Source organism: Papaver somniferum, chromosome 1 (genome assembly GCF_003573695.1).
Source record: "Papaver somniferum cultivar HN1 chromosome 1, ASM357369v1, whole genome shotgun sequence".
Classification (NCBI taxonomy): domain Eukaryota; kingdom Viridiplantae; phylum Streptophyta; class Magnoliopsida; order Ranunculales; family Papaveraceae; genus Papaver; species Papaver somniferum.
In genome coordinates, this window is record NC_039358.1 from 2,232,220 (window position 1) to 2,255,619 (window position 23,400).

General features: G+C 35.1%; 1 protein-coding gene and 3 long non-coding RNA genes across 5 annotated transcripts; 2 read left to right on the forward strand and 2 right to left on the reverse strand.

Moving 5' to 3' along the window:
* Positions 1-6,482: 6,482 nt before the first annotated feature.
* Positions 6,483-10,167, forward strand: LOC113277264. 2 transcript variants are annotated; one of them, XR_003324827.1, is made up of 4 exons: positions 6,483-7,763; positions 7,879-8,628; positions 9,016-9,249; positions 9,337-10,167. It is a non-coding gene; the product is annotated as an uncharacterized LOC113277264 (long non-coding RNA). The 2 variants fall into 2 exon arrangements; XR_003324824.1 differs by having other exon boundaries at positions 9,016-9,245.
* A 3,383-nt stretch (positions 10,168-13,550) lies between these two features.
* On the reverse strand, positions 13,551-14,957 carry LOC113324974. Its single transcript, XR_003347961.1, has 3 exons — positions 14,914-14,957; positions 14,497-14,598; positions 13,551-13,607 (listed from the first exon to the last, which is right to left on the reverse strand). It is a non-coding gene; the product is annotated as an uncharacterized LOC113324974 (long non-coding RNA).
* A 9-nt stretch (positions 14,958-14,966) lies between these two features.
* On the reverse strand, positions 14,967-15,775 carry LOC113324980. Its single transcript, XR_003347962.1, has 3 exons — positions 15,729-15,775; positions 15,161-15,235; positions 14,967-15,030 (listed from the first exon to the last, which is right to left on the reverse strand). It is a non-coding gene; the product is annotated as an uncharacterized LOC113324980 (long non-coding RNA).
* Positions 15,776-17,702: 1,927 nt separating this feature from the next.
* Positions 17,703-18,821, forward strand: LOC113340684 (basic 7S globulin-like). Its single transcript, XM_026585808.1, has one exon. The coding sequence runs from the start codon at positions 17,703-17,705 to the stop codon at positions 18,819-18,821; it is 1,119 nt and encodes a 372-aa protein (XP_026441593.1).
* The last annotated feature ends 4,579 nt before the right edge of the window (positions 18,822-23,400 follow it).

A 23,400-nucleotide genomic window follows, 5' to 3' on the forward strand; every position in this document is an offset into this window, starting at 1 on the left:
ATTTCCAAAAAAGCTAAATAAGTTATGAAAACATAATAGTCACCCACTCACATTTTTGTGGAGTAAAATTATATTGATTGTTTGAAAATTGGAACGATTCATTAGATTTTGTTGATCACCCAAAAGTTTAGTGTATATCATAAATGATAATTCAAATGAGGGAGAAAATCCAGAGCTTATCACCAACTGAAATAAAAGAGCGGACCCAACTTTTGCACGTATCAATCCCAATGCTAAGTACGTGGACATGGACCATCAGACTGCTTTTTTGGATCTTTTTCAGTGAAAAACACGATAAGTTTAACAGGTCCCTTAGTATATAATCTTATGGAAAAGTGACTCTTCGTTCATATAGTCGGAAGCCATCTGTTTTACGTATGGCTATAAATATTCTTTACCATGTGGCACGTTCGACACATTCTTCCTGATGTTTCCACTATATGTGTAATGACAGCTTGGTATGTTTAATACAATTCTTTCTTGGGAAGTATTTTTTTACTATAAAAAATGGCATCTAATATTATCTCCCCCTTCTTTAATGACATTAATATTTTGTTGTTAATATTAGATGCCTTTCCTTCTTGGTTTTGATCTGGAGCGGTGGAGTGGGTCCCCTGTGTGGTAAATTAATATTAACATGATCAAGAAGGACAAGCCATGCTAGAGACTAAGATTTTCATCTTTTATCTTGCTACCAAACTGGGTAGTTAAATAAAACAACCACAAAAGTAAATGAGATATTAAGATGATCAACATAATGTCCACGTCGTTTTCATCATTCAATCAAATTAAATCACTGCGAATTCACCAAAATCAAACAAATGAATACAAAAACCAAGAAGTTTATGGAATTTGAGTCGAAGAACACGAAATGCTGGAATTACGCTGAAACTTTCAAGTTTTTCATTATCGAAAAAATATGTTAGGAAGCTGATAAAAAAAAAAAACAAATATGTTAAGAAAGATGAATCTATAATTCAAAAGAATAAAGATCAAAGTATTGTTTGTAAGGCAAGATTTAGGAATGAACATAAAAGCACCATAAGATGATGGTCGTCTTGCCGATTAAAAAAAAAGATGATGGTCTTCTTAATGAAAATCCACCAAATAACCAAACTAAGGGGAAGTAGAATATTAAAAAGAAAAAACTGTGTCGAGGAGAGCCTTTGGTCTAGCAAACTCCCTTACGGGGTACATGTACTGACTAAGCTAGCAATTCATACCACCAAGTACCAACTGCAAACAACCACAAATAAGTCTATCAAAATATGAGTGCGTTAAGAAAATTTCAGTGCTTCATATAGAAGCCAAAAATAATCATATAGATCATTTTGGAATATGTAATTCATATGATAATTACCATTCTAATAACAGTGAACATACAAAAGAAAATAAAAAACTAATATAATAAATGAAAGTTAAAGTAATGGTTGGGAAAATTGCAAACCAAAGACACCAGATAGCTCATACAATCCCCTTACACATAAGTCCACCAGCTTGAAGCAAAAAAAATTCTTCCTTTTTCACCTTACGAAACAACACCAGCAAGAGAAAAATAAAAATCTAAACCATCAAGACAATATCAAACAACTTATCAAGTAAGTGGATCCACAGATGCTGAACACCGGTAATAATCAGACATCACACAGTTATGGTATAAGAAACCAAGATAAGTTATAGTGCGTACCTCTTTCTCACTTTAGTGACTACCTCTTTAATTGTAATTGTTTTTTTGGATCCTATTTCTCCACTGCTTTGAGCAAGGTTCGAAAAACGGGTCACGGCCCAGGTCACAGGTACTAGGCGTGACCGTTATAACGTGTTTTGACGGGTGTGAGCATGTTTTGGGTAAAAAACGCGTTATATAGGAATAAAACGCGTTTTTTTGACGTTTTTTTAAAATAACGGGTGTGATAACGGTTAAATAAGAAAAATAAATAATTTGTGATCTGAATTTCCTATGTAACGGTAATTACAGCTGTGAATACGGTTACAACGGGTCTAAATAACGTTGTTACTACGTTTTTTCATTTTTTTTGGTTTAATTTATTTATTTATTTGTTTATGGGTTTTTAACATACAAATTTATGGATATCTAGTAAAATTCACAACCCTAAGTCTATGACTTATAACAATGCATTGTAGTTATCGTCTACCGACAATATTTATACACGCATACTATCACTATCCACTTGATATGTTCAAGTTGTCACTCGAATAGTTCAATGCATTCCCCAATATTTCAATAATGCATATTCGGATTCAAAAGCAGTCAAAACTTTGTTGTCAAATAATACTCCTAGGCTCTTAGCTACTTGCTACAAGACTAACCAACAAGGAATGCAACAGGAAGAGAGTCAGAGACTAGCTAGAGAAAAAGAGAGTGAGAGAGGGAAGTCAGGGAGTCGATTTATCTTTTTCTTTTGCATTTGGAGGTGTGTATAGTATATGCTACATGTGGTCTGTACTTTAGAGTTCAGACTCAAAAGTTAAAGAAATAAAACAAAAAAAAGAAAGTCAAAAGAGTAGTTGGTTTCATGATCAAAGACATAGCTAGCCTGTGCTTATATACGCATGCAACGAGATTCCAAATGTTTCAAGAATATTTCAATTTGCTAGCTATTATGTCTTCTTGCCCAAAGGAATGCTTTAAAACTCGAAATAATTTTATTGTAGGTGTGATTAACCGACGATGGAAAGATCAATTGAGTTCTCCTCTTCATGCTGCAGCGCATTTTCTGAATCCATATTATATCTACAACCCAGCAGCCAATCTCATCAACAATGAAATTTCTCAGCCCCAAATTTGTCTCAGTGAAGTTATATCAAAAATGATTAGTACCCCTCAAGAACAAGCGACATGCATGCTAGAGGTGTGAATTTTTATTAACAATTAATTTCGTAATTATATGAATTTCTATTTGCAGTTTTTGATATTTTTAGGCGGGAAGAATGCAAATGATGCAAGGCCAATTTGCATCACCATCAGCAAGATTGGCTGCTCTGCAAGGTGATCCTGTAAGCTGGTGGTTGTCATACGATGCTCAGTTTTCATCACTCCAGAGGATCGCGGTAAAGATACTGAGCCAGACAAACACATCGTCTGGATCCGAGAGGAATTGGAGTGTGTTTGAAAGAATTCACACCAAACTACGCAACCGTTTAGTTTCGTCAAGAATAAACGATTTGGTATATGTTCAGTACAATTTAAGATTGGAGCAGCAAAGAGTTCAAGGTAAAGCAAAGCGACATAACATCGATGTCCACGATGTTCATAACCTGCTGACAGATGAAAATATGCTTGATTGGATAGCAGGGGATGATGAAACACCAGTTTTACCTCAGGAAGAACATTGGTTAAATGAATTGGAAGAGGAAGCAGCTAATAATCCAGAGCCTCTCCCTCCACCATACGAATGACATGATCCAGAAGTTGAAATCTCATATCAAAGGTTGCCAGTGAGTAACTTTGTTTATGACTTTGGTAACCTAACATTTGGAGACAATACACAAGGTCATGAAAATGAAAATCCCATATACAATTCTCATTACACTGAAGATCGTCCAGAAGAAGATACCCGAGGAATTAATGAAGAGTATAATTCCAATATTAATATCAATAATGAAGTAGATAATCGTAATGATAATGAGGAAGAAGACTATGGTTATGAAGATGACGATACTGTTAACTACGACAACCAAATGCATTACGCGAACCAATATGAGGCGGAGGAAGAGGAGGAGGAATCAACTGAGAATCGTCGAGAAAACAGAAAATACTTGAATAAGTCGAAAAAAAATGCCGGTACAAGTTGGTTTGTCTAAGTTTAAAATTTCAAGCACTACTGTCACTAGGTTACTTATTGTAAGTTTATAAAATTTGAAGTGTTTAATGATTATTTATGAAATTTTAGTTGTAAGCTTGAAATTAAAAATTGTATAAGAATTTCTCCAACTCAAATTTTTTTTCCTTAAAAACGGGTTTAACCGGTATGAAAACGGAAAATACGGTGTAAAAAACGTGTGTTAAAATGTTATTTAGAAGAAAAAAACTGAAATATTAATTTTAGAAAAACGGTAATCACAGGTGTGAAAACGGTTATAACGGGTCTAAATAACGCCATTTTTTCCCATTTATCGGTGTTATTTAGGTAAGCGTGTTGGTGAGCCTCACGGGAACGGTATATGGGCGTGAGTGTTATAACGGACGTTTTTCGGAAAAAACGGCCGTTTTTCAAACCTTGACTTTGAGTGCAGGAGGGTTAACACTTTTTGGTCGTCCAAAATATAGAAAAACATCCTCGTATAAGAAACATGATCAATTAAGCTGATATGGAGATTTACACTGATGAGTGACACATGCTCTTAAGCGACATGAAGCTTTCCGGACATGATTTCTAGCAGCTATACCAATAAAAACTTACAAAAATTAATTAATCAACAACAATATAACATAGAAATGAGAAAATAAACAAAGGAAAATCGCGACCACAATCAGTAACTAAATTGAGCAAACAATATTAACACGATCAGTGATATTTACGGTATAAACACGATCAGCAACAAAAGTGAACAAAGCATATTCACATGGGTTGAATTATACCTTGATATTGCTTACGCATGCTCATTAAAACAGCTACCGCGGGTGCATGATCGATACCTGCGAAACGAACAACGAAAGTAGATCACTCAAAAAATAAACCCAATCACAAGAAAAGAAAAAAAACTAAAAAAACCCTAGAAGGAAACAAAAACAGCTACCGCGGGTGCATGATCGATACCTGCGAAACGTACAGTGAAAGCAGATCACACAAAAAATAAGCCCAATCACAAGAAAAAAAAATAAAAAACTCAAGAAACCCTAGAAGGAAACAATTTGGCTCAATACATAAAAATCCAAGCAATAGGGTTTTGCCGATTTGGCATTTGCATGAATGTTTTATATATACACTAAATCCACAAATTTCATAAAAGAACATACTTTATTATGGTAATAATATCAATCAATATCTCAAAAAATCTGTTGTTTTTATTTCTTTTTGTATAGGCATATTTATTTTTGTCCAAAAAATGTTATGTATTTATTCACACGATCTATGAATAAAATTAATACTTAATCTTTATGGAATTAGGAATATGCAGTATTAAATATTGAAAATATAAAATTAAGCATAACAAATCCTATTTTGGATATTTTGTTTAAGAAAATATAAAATAATATTTTCTGGCCAATGTAACTATGTTTGGAGTCAAAATCAAACTAAATTTTTTCTATTTCACAAAGAAAACCTCGAAAACCCTTAATTATGGAATGAAGAATATTAAGAACTCATTCTTGTTTGTCGCCTATTCTTTTCTTTATGCTTCTTAATGTTCTTTTCAAATCTCTCCGATTTTGTACTTACGATCTTATACTTTGACTATTGAACAGGATTTATAATTTATTTATTAGCAAAAGAGGAAGAATCGATCCTTTAGCAAATAGGTATTTTTGTTTCCAACAATTCTAAATTGATTTAAGATTTTTAAGACTGTAATGAAACTTTAAACCGATCATTTTTTTTCTTCAATTTGATCTAAATTGTAATTGATAGGGTTAATTTATTATTAGAAGATTGGAAATGTAACTAAAATTAGTTTAGTTATATAAAGTGCAACGAACATTGTACACTGGGTTATCTTTTATAACTTTTTTTTATCCATATAAATTTTTTTTCCTGATGAAATCTTGATGATCAACGAATATTTTGATGTGCTTTTATTTGTGGAAAATTATTTTAATTCTTGGATTGATTTGTTGATATATTTATGGCAATACTATGAAATTTTATACTCCCTCCGTTTTTTTTAATAGGCCAGTTTCTATAAATAAAAGTTTCAAAAAAATAGGCCAGTTTCTTAATTGGGAAAGTCAAATGTTATTTTAATTTTTTGGGACCACTTTTCTCTTAACTTCTTTTGGTGACAAGTGTCATGTGGACCACTTCACTTTACTTCTTTTGCTAACAAGTGTCACGGGGACCACTTCACTTCACTTCTTTTATTGACAAGTGTCATGAGGACCACTTTCAATGATTAGTTCTCTTAATTTCCTTAAATTTCGCTAAAAACAAAACCGGCCTATTAAAAAAGAACGGAGGGAGTAAGATTTAGTTGTTTTAGGTAGTTTTTTTATTCTATTTGATTGGCCGAAATTTGTTGCGTTACCAAAAAAATATGATGGGGGCAGAATCAACCAGAAGCTCCGGTTAACCACGTGGCTCGAAAAAACTCTGTTTTTATATAGAGAATATGTAATCAGAAGAATGTCAGCTTCCCAGGTTTGCTGCAGTTTTGGGCACCGATGGATAGAAATCTGAAGACACCCACTATAAAATTACCAGCACCACATATGAGTGTCTCTGTATAAAGAACAAGGGTGTCCAAGTAACTTGATCGACTCCTCCTGTATAAAATTGCTCTTTCACCCAAATGAATCCTAGGTTCCCATTTTAGTGCCAGCCGCTGATTACCTCATACCACCACCACCACCACAACCACCGCCACCCCTGAAATTAAATTTGCTTCCGACTCACTTTCGAATGCTCCCAGGGCACACTCTCTCCTGCTTTCAAAGAAAATGAATTTGGGTCAAAGATTATTACAGGTTAATGCAAGAACTATCTCCAATTTTTATTATCATCAATCATTTCTTCAGCATAATTGTTATGAAATATTTTTGAGATATTATTATTATGGTTCTGGTGGTCATAATAATCGAGTTACACAACTTGAGAATTTTATGATGGATGAGTGTAAATCTGGTAAGATTAAGAAGCTTGATGATGGTTTGAAATACTTTGATTAGTTGATTCTGGAAAGGCCATTACCATCGAATGGCACATTCTGTCATGTATTAAGTTCATTGTAGAAGATTAGGTGTTATTCAGATGTCATTATGTTGTATAAGAAGATGAATTTGCTTGGAGTAAAACCCGATATTTCCACATTCAACATTTTGATTAACTGTTGTTGTAAACTAGTCCAAGTGAATCACGGGTTCTGTTTGCTTGGAGAGATTATTAAGAGAGGTCATCAGCCTAATGTTATCACTTTCACTACATTGATTAATGGGTTGTGTGTTCAAGAAAAGATTGACTTTGCATTCAAGGTGTTCGAGAAAATGATCGAGACAGGTGTTCTACCTAACTCCTTCACATGTAATACTCTATACACGGGCTTTGCAGAACTGGTAAAGTGGATCTTGCTCTTCACCTAAAAAACAAGATGGTGAAATGGAACTGCAGACCTAATGCTGTTTCATATTGTGTGATTATAGATACTCTTTGTAAAGGAGGTTTAGTTGATAAAGCTTTAGTTCTTTACTTCTTTTCTCTGAAATGCGTAGAGATTTAGATGTTGTTCCTAACGTAGTTGTTTACATTTCTTTGATCAATGGGCTTTCTAGTTCAGGTCGCTTGAATGAGGCCAAGAGATTCCTTGAAGAGATGGGCAATAGAGTAATCTCTGCAGATGTAAAGACTTATAATACTATCATTCATGGTTACTGCTTACATGGTCAATGGAAAGAAGCGAGAAGATATTTTGATCAAATGATGTAGGGATTATATGGCTAAGGGTTTGAACAATATCCATATAATCTGAAGAATAAAGATAGATGAACATGTCTTGGCCATGGGTTGCAGCGTTAAGTAGTTAATCTTTTTAAAAAATGACAGCGGAAGATAAACGACTTGATTCAATGGCAGACTGCAAATTTCAGGGTATTACTGTGTTCATTTTAAAATTTCAAAATTTATTGCAATACTACAACTTCGGCCCTCTTGGCAGTTAATCTTGGATATTAAGGATGATGTTCTTTCGTTTTTGATCGCACAGGCACTGAAATCAACTTAAAAATGGGGTACAGCGAAGAGGGCGGAGAGGGAGCTTTATCTGGTAGAAATGATCAGGAAATTGTCACATGCTGTTTTTCCTGGTCGAACAAGGTTGGATGTCAACTATGGTGTACGAGCAATGATGTTGGTGGTGATGAAAGTGAAATCTCTACTACAATGTTCATGTCTAGACACACTTCATTTTCCAACCCAGCTATGCCAGTAAAGCCTGATCGCAGTACAATGACATTCAGGATTGTTTGAATCACAATAAAGTGTCTCTACTGGGTGTGGAGGAAGGTGAGAATCTGACAAGTTTGATTGAAGTAGCTGGAATCTCAAATGATAATTGGAAGTACCAGATCCAGAAGAGTTGCACTACACTCAGTTCTTCGATTTTTTGTGGATAAAAAGCACAGTTCAATTGTTTTCATGATGACGAGGCATATATAAGGGCATCCACAATCAGTGAGAGAACAAAATTGCAGTTAATTCTGTACCAAGTGATGCTGTTCAGTTGGATTCTTCTCCTAAAATCTCAAAGTCTCACAATCCCTCAAAGGGAGATACACTTAAGGAATATGGCCTTCCATGTGAAGTGTGTTAGTAGAAACACATGTGCTCAAGCTAAGGATACAAATGCCCTTGGTCTGTTGTCATTTCTATAGCCGTGACGGGGGTTGAGAAAGAGGTGCAGCGAGAAAGTTGTCAGCGTCACCAACTTAAGTGGCACTTTAGCATTAGTGATGAGGTATTCTATTCACTTTGGCAATTTGGTATAATATGTTGTTCATATTAAATTTTGTCTTTACCTGGACCAGCACTTTGTAATGACATTTTTTTTTTCAAATTTCCACTGTATAGACACTATTGAAACTGGCATTCTCTCCGTTTTGATACCAGACCTTGACATTTCTGACACTCCCTCTAAATGAGAAGAAAACTCCAATTTTTTTCCTTGCAAAATAACCTAGTTATGTAATTGTAACACCAGCATTACTTTTGCGTAAACCACAAATGATTTATATGGTAAGATAACAAATATGAAAGAGCAATATGGAATAAGAATAGGATCCTGATTTAATCATCACATTTCTGTTCCTCATGGGTGGTACTTTATTGCTGTGTGTTTATGCAGGTACTGTCAATGATGAAAATGCTTTTTTTTGGTCTCCTCGGATGCTGCTTCAGCTAAAGTACCAGTTTTGTTGGAGGTTTCTCCATGGGTAGCTCAATTGCACTCAAATTTTCGCTGGTTGGGAATTACAAGCCTGTGATAAATTTCGCTCAAGGCTTTAACTTTCATAAGTGTGTCTATTTAAGTCGTCCGAGAAACACTGTGGCAGACCTCCTTGGATTGTATACGATGTTTGTAATTCTCTTTGCATTGCCGTACTCAATAACTTGCTTAACAATTTTTTTTTACTTGCTTTTGATTTGTACTTTTTGTGTTGTTCAGTTGACAAAGAGGTGGATAAATCGAATGGGCATTTACTAAAGAGTTATCCAGGATAGCAACAGAGGCAGTTGGGTTTATCTACCAAATCTGGTTGACTAAAGGAGTCTGACAAAGAGCAAATGAAGTTCCGGATCCAGATTCCAGTCTTTAAACGCAGATATAAAAATTCACCTGACAAGCCTAATTCTAGTTCTAAGGGAATTGAAGACGACATTCAGGAGATTGGAAACAAATGCAGAAGGAGATGGGAAATCTGGATTCTGGAGGTTGTGAAGAGTACAGAAGGAGATAATAACGTTGTTGTTCCATCAGTATAGAGCAAACAGTGGAGCTCGTTGTGAACCTTTGTTTCAGCTATAGTTCCATCAGTATAGAGCAACAAATGAAGCTGAAGGAACAGCTAAAGAAATTGGTACTTGGGGTATAAGGATAGATTCAAGGTGCAGAACATATCTGAAGAGTCTGAACAGGTTCATCAGATAGATGCAGGTGCAGTTGGCGAGAATGTAGAGAAGGTTAGCACAATAGAAATATGCAATCTGAAGTTGTTAACAGATTTTGTAAATTTTGTTGATACTGCTCTTCAAAACTTGGTTGCTGCATAAAGATGTGTTATTTGTCTTGGGGGTCAAATCCCCATCACCTGATACATGGTTGTTTAAGGCGGTTAGGCTTGCAAGTGGTGCCAGGCCCATCTAGCTAGGTCGGGCCAGAGGGTCAGGCCTAGCTTTGCCAGAACATCATAAACTTAATAATTTATGCATGTGGTACAGCTTATTATGCACACTCCGCCCAGTGAACCTCATGTTCCAAGCCATACATTAAATGCTACCTCCCTGTAAATAGTAGTGGAACTTAGGGGGAGAGCCAAAAAAAAAATATTCTCGTTCTCAGGCCCATAATTAATTTTGGGTACTGTGACATCCATAATTATTTTCTTGACACCCATAATTATATGAAATTATTAAAAAAATTTGCATGACGGATTATGCATCTGCATGACTGAGTTATGCATCAGGCGTATAATTGGCAACTCAACTTGGACATAATATATCTAAAAATCCGCACCTTAGAAATTTACAAATTTTATATGGTTGGAAATCTTTTAAAGAGAGCTACGCAACGAGTACAAACAACAATATCAAATTTTTGTTTTTCATGAAAAAATCGGAGGTGATCATCGTTTTAGGCAAAATTTTCGAAAACTTGATACATAACCATTATGCAGCCACCAAAAAGGATGCATAACGCATTATGCAGACGCATAATGAATTATGCAACCATTTTCTCGACTGCATAACAAATTATGCAACCATTTTCTCGACTGCATAAAAAATTGATGCATAATGCAGTATATATCCATTTTTACGGATGCATATCATGTTATGCATCTATTTTCTCGATGCATAAAAGATTGTGCGACAATTTTCTCGATGCATAATGCATTATGCAGTCATATTTTCGGATGCATAACAGGTTATGCATCCATTTTCACGACTGCATAACATGTTATGTAGATATTATTGTAGGTGCATGACAAATTATGCAACCTTATTTTTTGTTGGTTTCAATACTAACAAAAATGTTGTTGTATAACGTGTTATGCAATCATTTTTCGGACTGCATAACACGTTATGCAACAAATTTTGTAGATGCATAACAGGTTATGCAACTGTTTTTAGAGTTGCATAACAGATTATTCAACCATTATGGACAACAACAGGTTATGCAACTGTTTTTGTAGTGCTTTATTGAATGAATTTTTGTTAGAGAATGAATTACAAGCTAGTTCACATACTCTGGGGTACTTCAATGGATGTCAGAAATCTACTATACAGTATTTTGCAACAGATTGTATGTGTTGGACTAAGCCGTATGATTGAACTAAGCCGCCTGTAACACCTGCTGCCCTGAAACACCCATGTTGAACTCAACTGGCTAAAGACTGGTTAACAAACTCTTGCAAGACTGAACCAGGTTACAGGAAACCCCCAGTGTTGGAATTGCCTCAAATTCTACTCATTTGTCTATGAATCTCTTGTAGAAAAATGGTGGAGCCTCAAATTATAATATGAACACCAAACACTGACTATGATTGCTTGAGACAATTAAGTTCATGTTTCCCTCGAGACCTGACCTTACGAAATCAATCATCCTTTCTGCACTTAACTAGGTCCCCGAAACACCACCACCAATGCTGGAATTGCCTAAAGTTTAATGTATGTGTCATTCTCCGATTATGCGTCTCCAAGTTCCCTGCAGAGAAATGCTGGAGTCTTGGACTTCATGCGCTGCAGACTTCATCACTATGATGCACTTCCTATACATTTTCCGCAGGTAAATGTGGATCCTCAGCCTTTGTCCCTGTCAAGCAATTATACATAAGGGGAAATTAGGATCAGGCCCAACCCATGGATAACCCATAATATGAGGCCCTTAATTAAAAAAAGTTTAAATCTAGGCCCCGAGTTTTTAAAAGACCTTGATACCCTTATGTATATTGTCAAGCCCATAATTAAATAAAATTTAAATCTAGGCCCAAAATTATTAAATCTAGGCCCGAAATTATTAAAATACAGTGCGAAGGTGTAAACAGAAGTTACACATGCATATGACATGTGTAACCAGAAGTTACACATCCTTATGATATGTGTAATGCAAAGTTACACTTGTATATATATGCAAATAAATAGACATCAAAAAAAAACACAAAAAAAAAAGTTATTACTTTAATATTCATTTACAATAATTTCTTAGCATGTGTAACTAGAAGTTACACACGCATCTGTTTAGTGTAATTGAGAGTTACATATGTGTCTATCTAGTGTAACTGAGAGTTACACATGCATCTGACTTGTGTATTCAACGTCAACTCCAGTTCCAGCGAGACCATTACCACGTTTAAGCAATTAGCTTTTATGAAGTTATCTAAAACCTGAAATATAACAACAAGCAATCAGTATTTATACGATTAAAATGAACAGTACATAAAACAATGTATATTTCAGTTTCACAAGCATCTGACTAGTGTAGCTAGCGGTTACACATGCATCTGAATTGTGTAACTGAGAGTTACACATGCATATAACATGTGTAACTAGGAGATACACATTCATATGGCTAGTGTAGCTAGCAGTTACACATGCATATGACTAGTGTAACTAGGAGTTACACATACATATTGATATGTGTACCCAAAATCAGTATGTGTAAGTAAAAGTTACACATCTAAGTAGAAACTACACATCTAATTTGCATGTGTAACTGGTATCTACACATCTAATTAGCATGTGTAACTAATAGTTACACATGCATCTCACTTGTGTAACTAAGAGTTACACATGTATCTAATCAGTCTAATAATCAGTATTATCCTACCATTCTGTAATCTGGAGATAATGCATCATTATTATACATTGTTTGAGGCATGTAATTGAGATCTAAAATGTTTTTCAAGAATTATCATCTCATATGAAGGACAAATGATTAAGTCAACAGGGTTGAGCTTTTACCTCTGAGTGGCAACGACACACTATTCCCAGATATATGAATCCCATGCTTCTTATGAAACAATTCATCACCCTGAAAATTGCAGCACAGTAGTCAGTACCAGACAATACAAGATCCCTAAAATTTTCAAAGTGAAAACCAAAATCAATATCCGAATCTAAAAGCAATTCAGCACAAGAAACATATTCATCAATCTCGCAAATGGAAATCAAAACATGTATGCAACATATAATGCGCATCAGAAACTCTTGGCGGCATATTATCCATCAAAATTTAACAGCAAAAAGTATATAACAAAGGCATATCCTTACCTTAGCTCCAACTACAACACCACCACCACCACCGGCTCCAAAACCTGCACATATACCACCACCGCCACTTATTAGCCAGAGGAGATCCTTCATACAAAGAAATTCACTAACACAATAATGCTACTCAAGATGAACATGCTAACTGAAACAGTTGGGTTTCATGGTGCTTAGCAGGTACACATGTAATGGCTTATGTAAACGGCAGTTACACTTGCATATGGCTTGTGTAATCTCCAGTTACACATCCATATGCTTGTGTACCCAGAGCATATAAATTATCTTCATCAGCGCTAGAAACAGGGATATCACATAGAGTTGCTCAATAAATAAGATAAATGACACTTACAACATATGATGTATCTCAGCTTTAGCTTTCTCCTTCTCATTAAGCATTGGAGTCTAATGATCTGGACTTGACTATGCTCCAGAGTCGCTTTTCTGCATTAGAAACTGCTGAAACATTAAACATAATAAAATCATTAAACTGAAATATCCTATGCAACCACATGATATCATTTTTGCTCGTCTAATGCATAATATGTAATAGTTATATTTTCTCATTTCATGTCATACAAGTTTCGCAGAATACGACATAACAAACTTCCAAAAGAATGTACTTGCACGAAGCTATGGGACTGAACAAAGGATAAAACCATCTAGAAAGTGGAAGAAACATAAACTCCATCTTTCAAGTTTTCTTGAGTAATATATGTGGTTTTACAGCATGTGTAACTAGCAGTTACACATCCATATAGCTTGTGTAACTACTAGTTACACATCCATATAACTACTGAAATACAAGCTCAGCAAGACCAGTGACAAAGAAAAAAAACTAAGCATTACAACACTATGAAAATAACCCATGTAAACTAGAGACTCTAAAAGCTACTACTTATCCAACCAACATAAGCTCAAACATGAAATTTTATGCTATTTCAATCAACTAATAACGGATAGAAGTTTCATATTAGGTTACATATGCATATCCCATCAAATTAGCATAGTTACACATCTATTTGCATGTGTAACTAATATATACACATCAATTTAGCTTGTGTAACTAGAAGTTACACATCTAATTAGCATGTGTAACTACTAGTTACACATCCATAGTCTACCAATACTATGCTGGTAAAAAAGCCTTACACTGTGAAGTGGGAAACCTGGTAAAAGTTCATACACAAGAAAACTGTACTACATGTAATCGGCAGTTACACATTCATATATCATGTGTAATTCGCAGTTACATATGTCATAAGCATATGTAATAGGAAGTTACACATGCATATGGCATGTGTAAGCCGCAGTTACACTTCAGTGTTTTTTAAAGCCATCTTACCATTGGGAGAATAGATACTGAGATGAATTGGATCGGTAGAGATAGATTTGGAGCGTCATGTCCCTTTATTTGTTTCATCTGCGATCTCCTATCTCAGAGCAGCTACATAAATATAACAGATAAGCATGTTAGATGAAATTTATCAAATTGGGTCAGTTGTACAAATTATACTTAAATTTCAGAGAATCAAATGCTTAACGAGGACACCTTTGTATATCAAACAACAAAATTAGTTACAATGATGACCAAAATTTGCAGAGTAACCAAAACAGACCTAGGACCACGTAAAAAACAGATTAAACATACTTCCAACATTTGCAGAGTAACCAAAACATTTGCAGCATGACATCGGAAAATGAAGTACCTAACAACCAAATAACTAAGACACAACCAGTGAGAAACAACCAAAAAATTTACCTCAAGAGCAAAACATTGGCAGCATGGCATCTGAAATGAAGTACCTATAATCATCTTTATCAGTTGACTTCTACTTCTCAGCACTGCTTTCTTTCATATATGTCAACACATATGAGCCTGGTGATAAGGATGAATCAGAGCTTTCTAATTTCTCAGAAAAGTACAACAATTGAGCAATCAAACTCTTTTGTGATTCAAGAGTGTTTTCTGTTGTTTCATCTATAGCCACTTGGATAAACAAACTAACCAATGAAGCAGTTCTCATTCAATTTATCAATTCTGATATCACCAGTGCCTCCTCATCCTCCTAAAGAACCCCTACCTGCACCACCAACATCACCAGACCAGTTCATATGAGTGGATGAAAAATCAAATCAAATCTATGGGTAACAGAGACAATGATTCTTTGATACTGAATCTCAAAACATTATTTTAGATCGTAGCTACAAATTAAGATTTACGACGAATAGATATGGATTTTTTGTTCAAGTTTTTTCAAAAAATCTAAATCAAAACAACCAGAGTGAGTAGAAAATTGTAGATCTATGCTTCGATTTCAATTAGGATAGGTTAATTAAAAAAAAAATGAAGATATAGGTTCTGAAAACCCTAAAATCCTTAAGAGAAGATGATACTTATACGCAAAATCATGCTCATCTTTCCCATGATTAAGGATCTAAACTCTAATTAAGGATCAGATAATGAAATCGAGATTAATTTTCATTTTTTTTTCAAAATCATTAAAATCAAACCACGAGAAATTTGATTTCAACTCGAAATCGATTAATGAAAGCTTTAAAGGAAGATTAACTTACCTTTCAATTCGTTTTTCCTGATGTTTCTCTTCGATTTCTTTGGTTAATTATCAGACTAAACAAATCATCTGCATCTTCCGTAAGATCTATCTTTTGATCTGATTCAATCGATCTTTGACATAAATGAAACTACAGAGGCATAAAAGGAGAAGATGCAATCAATCGTCGTTGTTGCAGTCGAAGATTTGATGAAGACGAAGAAGATTTGATGCAGTCGAAAATGAATCTCAGGAACCCTAGAAACCATTGTTCTACAACAGAGAGAGATAAAGATGAAAGAGAAAGAGAATACAGAAATGAAAAGAAGCTTCTGGGATTCCCTTGTATAAATACTAAAGGGCAATGTTGCCATTATTAAAATTCGGAATAATTAATTATGGGCCTGATCTAAAGATAATTTGATTTTTCGGGCCTAATAATATCATTTTATGAAAGTGTGGAGTTGAGGGTGGAGGATCCATTTTGTGGGGCTTCTATATGTTTGAACCCATATAGTAGGGGGTTATAGTATTTTTCTCTATACATAATCAGTGTAGGAGTTCACCATGTTGTTGTGGTTTAGTCTTGTGTTTTCAATTTCCTGTAAGCATTCAGTTCTGTTTTCCTGGTTGTTTTAGTTATTTCGTATACAAGATCAAATGGAAAACACATTTTCTATCCACAAGCATTGGTATCTTCCTATACATTTTCCACAAGCATCAACACACAACCAATTTTCGTATAAATTAAACCAAATGGAAACAAGACTACGACATAAGTTTATCGCATCCGTCAAAATTCCCCCATTCAATTCTTCAGATTTTCTTTTTCTTCGATTCCGACCTTAAACTCAACCAGTTTCATCACAAAACACTTCAAATTTCTTAACCCCTAATTCTTAAATAAACTGGAATGAACCCAAATCCAAATCTCATAGAAAGTAAGATATTTATGTACATCTCCATCTCAAATCTACTAACAAACCCATCTCTCTAACTCCCAAATTCCTCACAAAACACATCACCATTAACCAATTCATCCCCTTCAATGTCAACAAAAATTAGACAAATTTCTCATCACAAATGAAAAATCAACCATTCCTATCAAAATCTTCAGCTCCATCCTCCTCCCAAGTATACCCAAACATGATGTCTACCCTCCCTTACAAATGAAGAAGAAGAAATAAATCAGACCCCGATATGACGAAGAAAGGAAGGGTTTTGTGATGTAACATGTGAGCACAGAGAAAGGGGTTTCAAATTTCCTCCATCGATTAAGGTTATCCTGTATCAAAGAATGAGCACAGAAATTAGGGTTTTAGAATCGAACTTACAGGTTTTAGGGGGAACTGGTCTTCTCCGAGTTCACTCGGGTGAGAGGATATGAAAATGTAGAGATTCTATTCTATTCTATTCTATTGAAGAAGAAGTGTAATTTGACCATTAAAACAGACGAAAACATATTTTTTGAAATTGTGGGTTTGAGAATAATTTTTTTCCAGAAAATGGGTGCGCGCCTGTAGTTTTCTGAGCGTGGGTTTCTCAGTGGAAAAATCTGGGAGAATGGGTCTCCGTGTAGTTTTCACTAAATAGTATGCAGTGTTAATTAATTAGCTAGTAGTGTAGTTTGCATCACTCAGAAATGTTAATTATCTTCACTGCATGTTCTGTACTTACTAGAGCATATCAAGCACTGGCACTGGAATATCTTTTTAAGTATAAACAAAGCAAAATTTATTGATTGCTTGTTCTACTCTCCTTAGTTGTTGATCACTTACAGCCACTACTATATAACTAAAACCATGCCTAGTTAGTTTTTTACATTAACATAACCACAATTAATTAGATTCTTCTTCTTAATCCCATGGATTCTTCTTCTTTGTGTATCATTCAATTTCTTGTTCTTTTCTTCTTTGTTTCTCAATTACCATCCTCTTCTTCTCTACCTGATGGTATAGTCTTCAAGCTTAAAAGAGATGCATCAACTCTCCAATATATGATTAAATTCAGCCAAGGAACTCCTAAAGCCGACGTAAAACTAGCTCTCGATCTCGGCGGGAAATTACCATGGTTTGATTGTCATGAAGGCTACAAATCGTCATCAGCTCGACGAGTCAAGTGCAAGTCATCCCTATGCTCACTAGCCAACAGAGAAAATAATACTAGTACATGTAGCCATAACAGTCACTGCAACATTTACAAACTTAACCGAGTAACTCAGTCTGTCGGCAAAGGCGAGCTCATTTCAGATCTTGTGACTACTATATCTAACCCTCATAATCCACTAAAGAATAAAAAGAAACCTAGTGACCCTGAAAGTTATGACACACCTGTTGTTTCCCGCCGTCGCCTTACGTTCGGTTGTGCAACTACAAGTAATTTCTTTGGTGGACTTGCTAAAGGTGCTAAAGGCGTGGCTGGTCTTGGACGTTCATCTGCTCTTTCTCTGGTTTTCCAGTTTGCAGTCAGATTCCGGTTCCCACGCACATTTGCTGTGGACTTATTAGAATCAAATGTTTATTTCGGAGGCGGACCTTACGTTCATCGCAACTTCTACTGGGATCATGATAAGTCTAGAGTTGTAGAGTACACCCGGTTCTTGATTAACCCAATGTCGATGGAAGAATATTTTGTTGATCTAAAATCGATCAAGGTATACGGCAAAACTGTACCAATAGACAAAAAGTTGCTCTCCATCAACAAGGGCACTGGAGTTGGAGGAACGAAAATCGACATTCAAACTCCTTTTACTACATTGCAGACATCAATCTACAAGGAATTTATCAAGGTTCATACTGCATGGGCTAAAAGCATGAATATCTCTATGGTTACTCCGGTTGCGCCATTTACTGCCTGTTACAACTTGTCGACATTACCTCCATTTAACGGATATCGTCAGACACCGGGTGTCACGTTCGTGTTTCCAAAGAATGAATGGGGAGTCGCATGGTGGGATCTGGTAGAAGTAAATGATGCTGTCAAATGTGTGGGATTCGTTGATGGTGGTTTAAAGCCTATGACTTCAATTGTTATCGGTGCACGTCAGATAGGTTTTGCAGAGTTCGATATTTCAAGATCAAGATTGGGATTCATGCAACCAAATTTTATGACATAAACGGAATTTGTAATTGGTAAAAACTTTTTTTCTTTGTAATTTGTGTGCACAGAATTAGTGGTATTACTACTATATTATCAATGAAGATTTTGATATTAAGTTCCGGCATGATCTCCTCCTTGTTTTCTGTTTTTCTTTCGATAAAATATATATCTCTTGAATATAATTGATGAGATACAGATATCCCACGATTTGCATCTTAAATTATTCTTCACGTCATTGACCATTAAGCTTCATTTAATTTAGGTGTTCCGCCAAAACGGCATATGAACATGGAAAATTAAAGAATGAGATTAAAACATCAAAATATGGACACAGTCACGTAGCCACTACTGGCCTCAATTTGTGGTGGCAAATACAGAAATCTTCTTAGTACTGCGCCTTATATTTGGCACTTCGGTGGTGTATTTTTGAACAAAACTGACAGGGAGAAACATCGATTATTACAAACTACGTTATCGTAGTTCTCCTGAAAGAACAAAAGTTTGTCCTTTTTTTTGTCTAATCAAGATATGGAAGTACATTAGAGAAGAAAACTAGGCCAAAATGCTTTTATAGTAATTGATTATTTTAATCAACGAAAAATGGGTCATTTATCTAAAAAATTTTAAATCACGGTTCAAATGGACGAGTAAATAATAGTTTGGGTGAAATTGTCAAAAATAAATAAATAGTAAGGATGAGACTGGTTTCATCCTAGCTTAAATTTAAAAAATAGCAAGGATGAAACTGGATACATCTTGTGTAAATTAAAAATAAGAAAAAATATTTGAAAATGGGCACGATGAAACTAGTTACATCATGCTTATTTTTACATTTTTGACCATTTAAACAGTATCAAAATCTAACTGTCCATTTCACCCAGGAATTGTTGATTTTGGTCTTTTTAACAAATTTTGTGTTTAATCAATGTACTCTAATTAAGCTCTTACGATAAGGTTTAATAATAAGATTAGGATCTGGTTAATTACTATTCTGAGAGGGACATAGCAGTGTACATATGGCCAACTGGTACGTGTGTGCATCAAACAGGAAATATCCTATTCTTTGCTTAATTACATCCCAGCATTAAGTGCTTAGTATAAATTAAGCAAAACTAAGAGTAAGAAATAATTAACAACAACCATTTGTAAAGTTCTGTAAGTTGACTTTCGTTGCGTGCCCTATGCGAATAGAACTCTACTGTAAAATCTCTAGGAAAATCAGAGGCCGGCCCTTTTTCCCAGTCCGCCGTGCTCTGCACCACAGTGCCCGCATACTACAAGAAGATGACAATATTTGCAAAGTCTTTATGATAAAAAAATAAAACTAAGGGAATTTTTGCAATTTTAGTTTTTTTATGAAAATAAGACGTACTCCCTCTGTCCTACTATTAGTACTTGACCTAGTAGTACAATTTAGAAATAATTTATCTCTTAAACTATACAACGTACATTCGTAAATTTTATATCATTGGAAAGCGTTTTAAAACACCTACATAACAAATATAAACATGAGTATCAAATGATATAAAATTAACTATTAATGGGACAAAATCTAAAAATGACTAAGTCAACTAATAGTGAGACGGAGGGAGTATATTACCGGGCCTCCGTTAATCCGCGGATTCAGTCTCTTCAGAGATATACTCGCAAGGAGTTGCTCTTCCAATAACTGAGTTTCTTGGATTAACATCGGCAGAAGAGATTACAGTGTTATTTCTATTACATGTATCATAGGCTTTGACAGTGTCAAAAGCGACTGCGGGAATTAAAAAACTGGGAGCTTGCATACTCCAGGAAGTTGAGTTGATTGAGCTTTTTCCTTTCTTTGCTAACAAGTCTGCCACCTTGTTTGCTCTCCTGTCTACATACTGAAAACCTAAAAACGAAACTAATTGATTTGTTAAGGATTTAACTTCTTCTAATATTGCTAGACATTGTCATTGAACAGATGAACGAATTGAAGCCAGATTATCCCCTTCTATCACCAGATTTTGTATGTTGTTTCTGTTGGTCCATTGAGTTGCTCTTAGCAGAGCTACAACTTCTGTCTCTTCAGCTGAGAAGGTCTCGCAGCTTCCTATTTCTGCTTCCTAAAATGTTCCTGTCAAGTTACGAAGTATAAAACCAAAACCTGCATTAGTAGTTTCAGATAACCAAGAGGCATCACAGTTTATTTTATTAGTGTTTACAGATGGTAGAGTCCAACAAGTGTTTGATTTTTTGGTATTGTTAATAGTTTCAATAATCCTAGTTCTATTTTCTGGGTGCCAGTAGGCAAAGTGTCTAGTTATATCTTGAGCTAATTGTTCAGGCATTCTGCATTTATTTTCAAAGACTCTCAGGCACCTTTCTTTTCAAATGAACCAACACTTGGTAGCTGCCAGTGCCATAGATATGGATTGTAAGTTCCCTGTTCTCCATTTATTATAGTGATCTAGGGAGGATTTATTAACAATATTTGAGTTTAGAATTACTCCCTGAGCAGCCATTGGAGGTAAGTTCCAAACAGGTGTAAAGCGGGTTACTATGCGGGCGTGTGCTAGTTTACCACTTTTTACCCATTATGTGGGCATGGAAAAGTGGTAATATACCACTTAGACGGGTATTATAGACTTTAGGGAGCGATAGAGACTTCATCGCACGGTGGTCACTATATCGCTTAAAATATAGATATCGCTTAACGTTTATGATCATTTTACAGCGGATCATCATCCTGCGATCAGAAATCCATCCCTATAAATACTTAACTTAAAATTCATCTAACTTATATACCATCTCTTTTTTAAATTCATTTGAACATGACTAGTGTTCGCTTCACCGACATGTCTACTATTCGCTTCATTCTAGAAAAAATGTTTTTCTTATTTAATTTTGGATGTCAGTTGCGAGCGATGGAGATTTCAATTTAACCATTTTTAGTTTACGAGGCAGTTTGCTTCAAAGGCTTATTGCATTAGCCAATAACGAAATTTTAAGTAGAACCTTTAAAATGATTTTTATTTATTAATAAGGATATTGTCACTGCTGTCAATATTATCAATAAGATAACCTTTAGGATTTTCATCAAGAAACTTGTTTGGAAATACTGTTGATTATATTTGAATTGGTTTTTTCTCCAGCACGCGATTATTGTGAAGATTCAAAGCAAAGGGCTCTCTTCGAAGGGGACAATCCTAGATTTATTTAACTTTAATTTGTCGTCCATGAGTATCTTCATAAATTTTTTTTAACGGCTCCGTTTTATTTAACTAAATTTATATTAACTTATCATTTTATCTTTTTTTTTAGGAAATTAGAACTAATTTCAAATTTGTTGAAGCCCAAAGAAGAGGGTTTAACCATTATAATGAATGCTTTGAATTCCATAAGATTCATGTGCAAGGAGTTAATTTTGGTTAATTAAATGTTACATAATAACACTTTTATGTAATGGTATTGCGTTTTATTAATTAAAACTTAATGAAAAATGTAAACCTAGTTTAAATTTGAAGCTTTAGTTTTAAGATCCGTTCATAAACTATCGATTCACTGACCAATTCCCCGACTATTAATTTCTACAAATTAAAGTTGGGAAACACTTTGACATGTCTATTTCACTATTCACGGCCGTTATGCCATCACTTTTGAGTAATGCACTGTGGTTGGGCGAATCAGTTTTGGCCCGATGACAACTTTACGTAATGCATTATGATTATGCAACATCACTTTTCACCAGCCTATCACTGGCATGATGTACCATGGTGGTGCAATATCTGTCTTGGACCAATATGACCTGAACGCACAACATAAACTTGAGATGAAGATTTATCTCATGCAAATGACACAAATTTAAGCATACGGCATACTACGCTTCTTTATAAATGGATCCACAATTTACAGGAAAATAAATTTGTAATACGGAAAACATATCATTTTCATGGAAAGATGGTAAATTTCATAGATGCAATCAAACACAACCTTACAATAACCTAAAAGAGTCCAGATTTGATTGCAATTTGTTTAGGAATCACAGAGTTGATTCCAAATAACACAAGCAAGCAAGTCCGGGACAATCCCTTATAAAAAGGAGTATAAACATAAAAGAGGAGAAGAAACTTATAATTATATGCCTGATTTCATCTATGGAAGATGCTGCGCCCATATGCACAGTGAATCATTTTGATAAACAGCGGGACATACGACCATAAAAACAAAGTCACAGGGATTGCTGCAACCAGCGACAAAGGAATTGGAAGCCATGTGTATCTAGGTCCAAGAACCATATAAAGTGTAGCACAGAAGGCGACCATCAACGCAATTACTGAGATGAAGAGAGGTCCAAGAACCATTTAAATAATTCTTGAGCAGTAAAACCCCTATCGTTTTTTCTTATCCTGTGTGCTGGTGGCACAAGACTTTCCACCTCCTACATACAAAAGGTTTCAGATTAAAATGTTGTGTTGTTGTAATGGCGTCATTGCTTCATATGGAAAGGTATTTTAATCATATTAACTACTAGAGTCTATGAATACGTGCCTTAAACCATTGAAGCTCTCGCTGCACCCGCAAAGCAATACAGGAGATTGGCATTTCGAATGGAGAAGGAATTTTGAGCC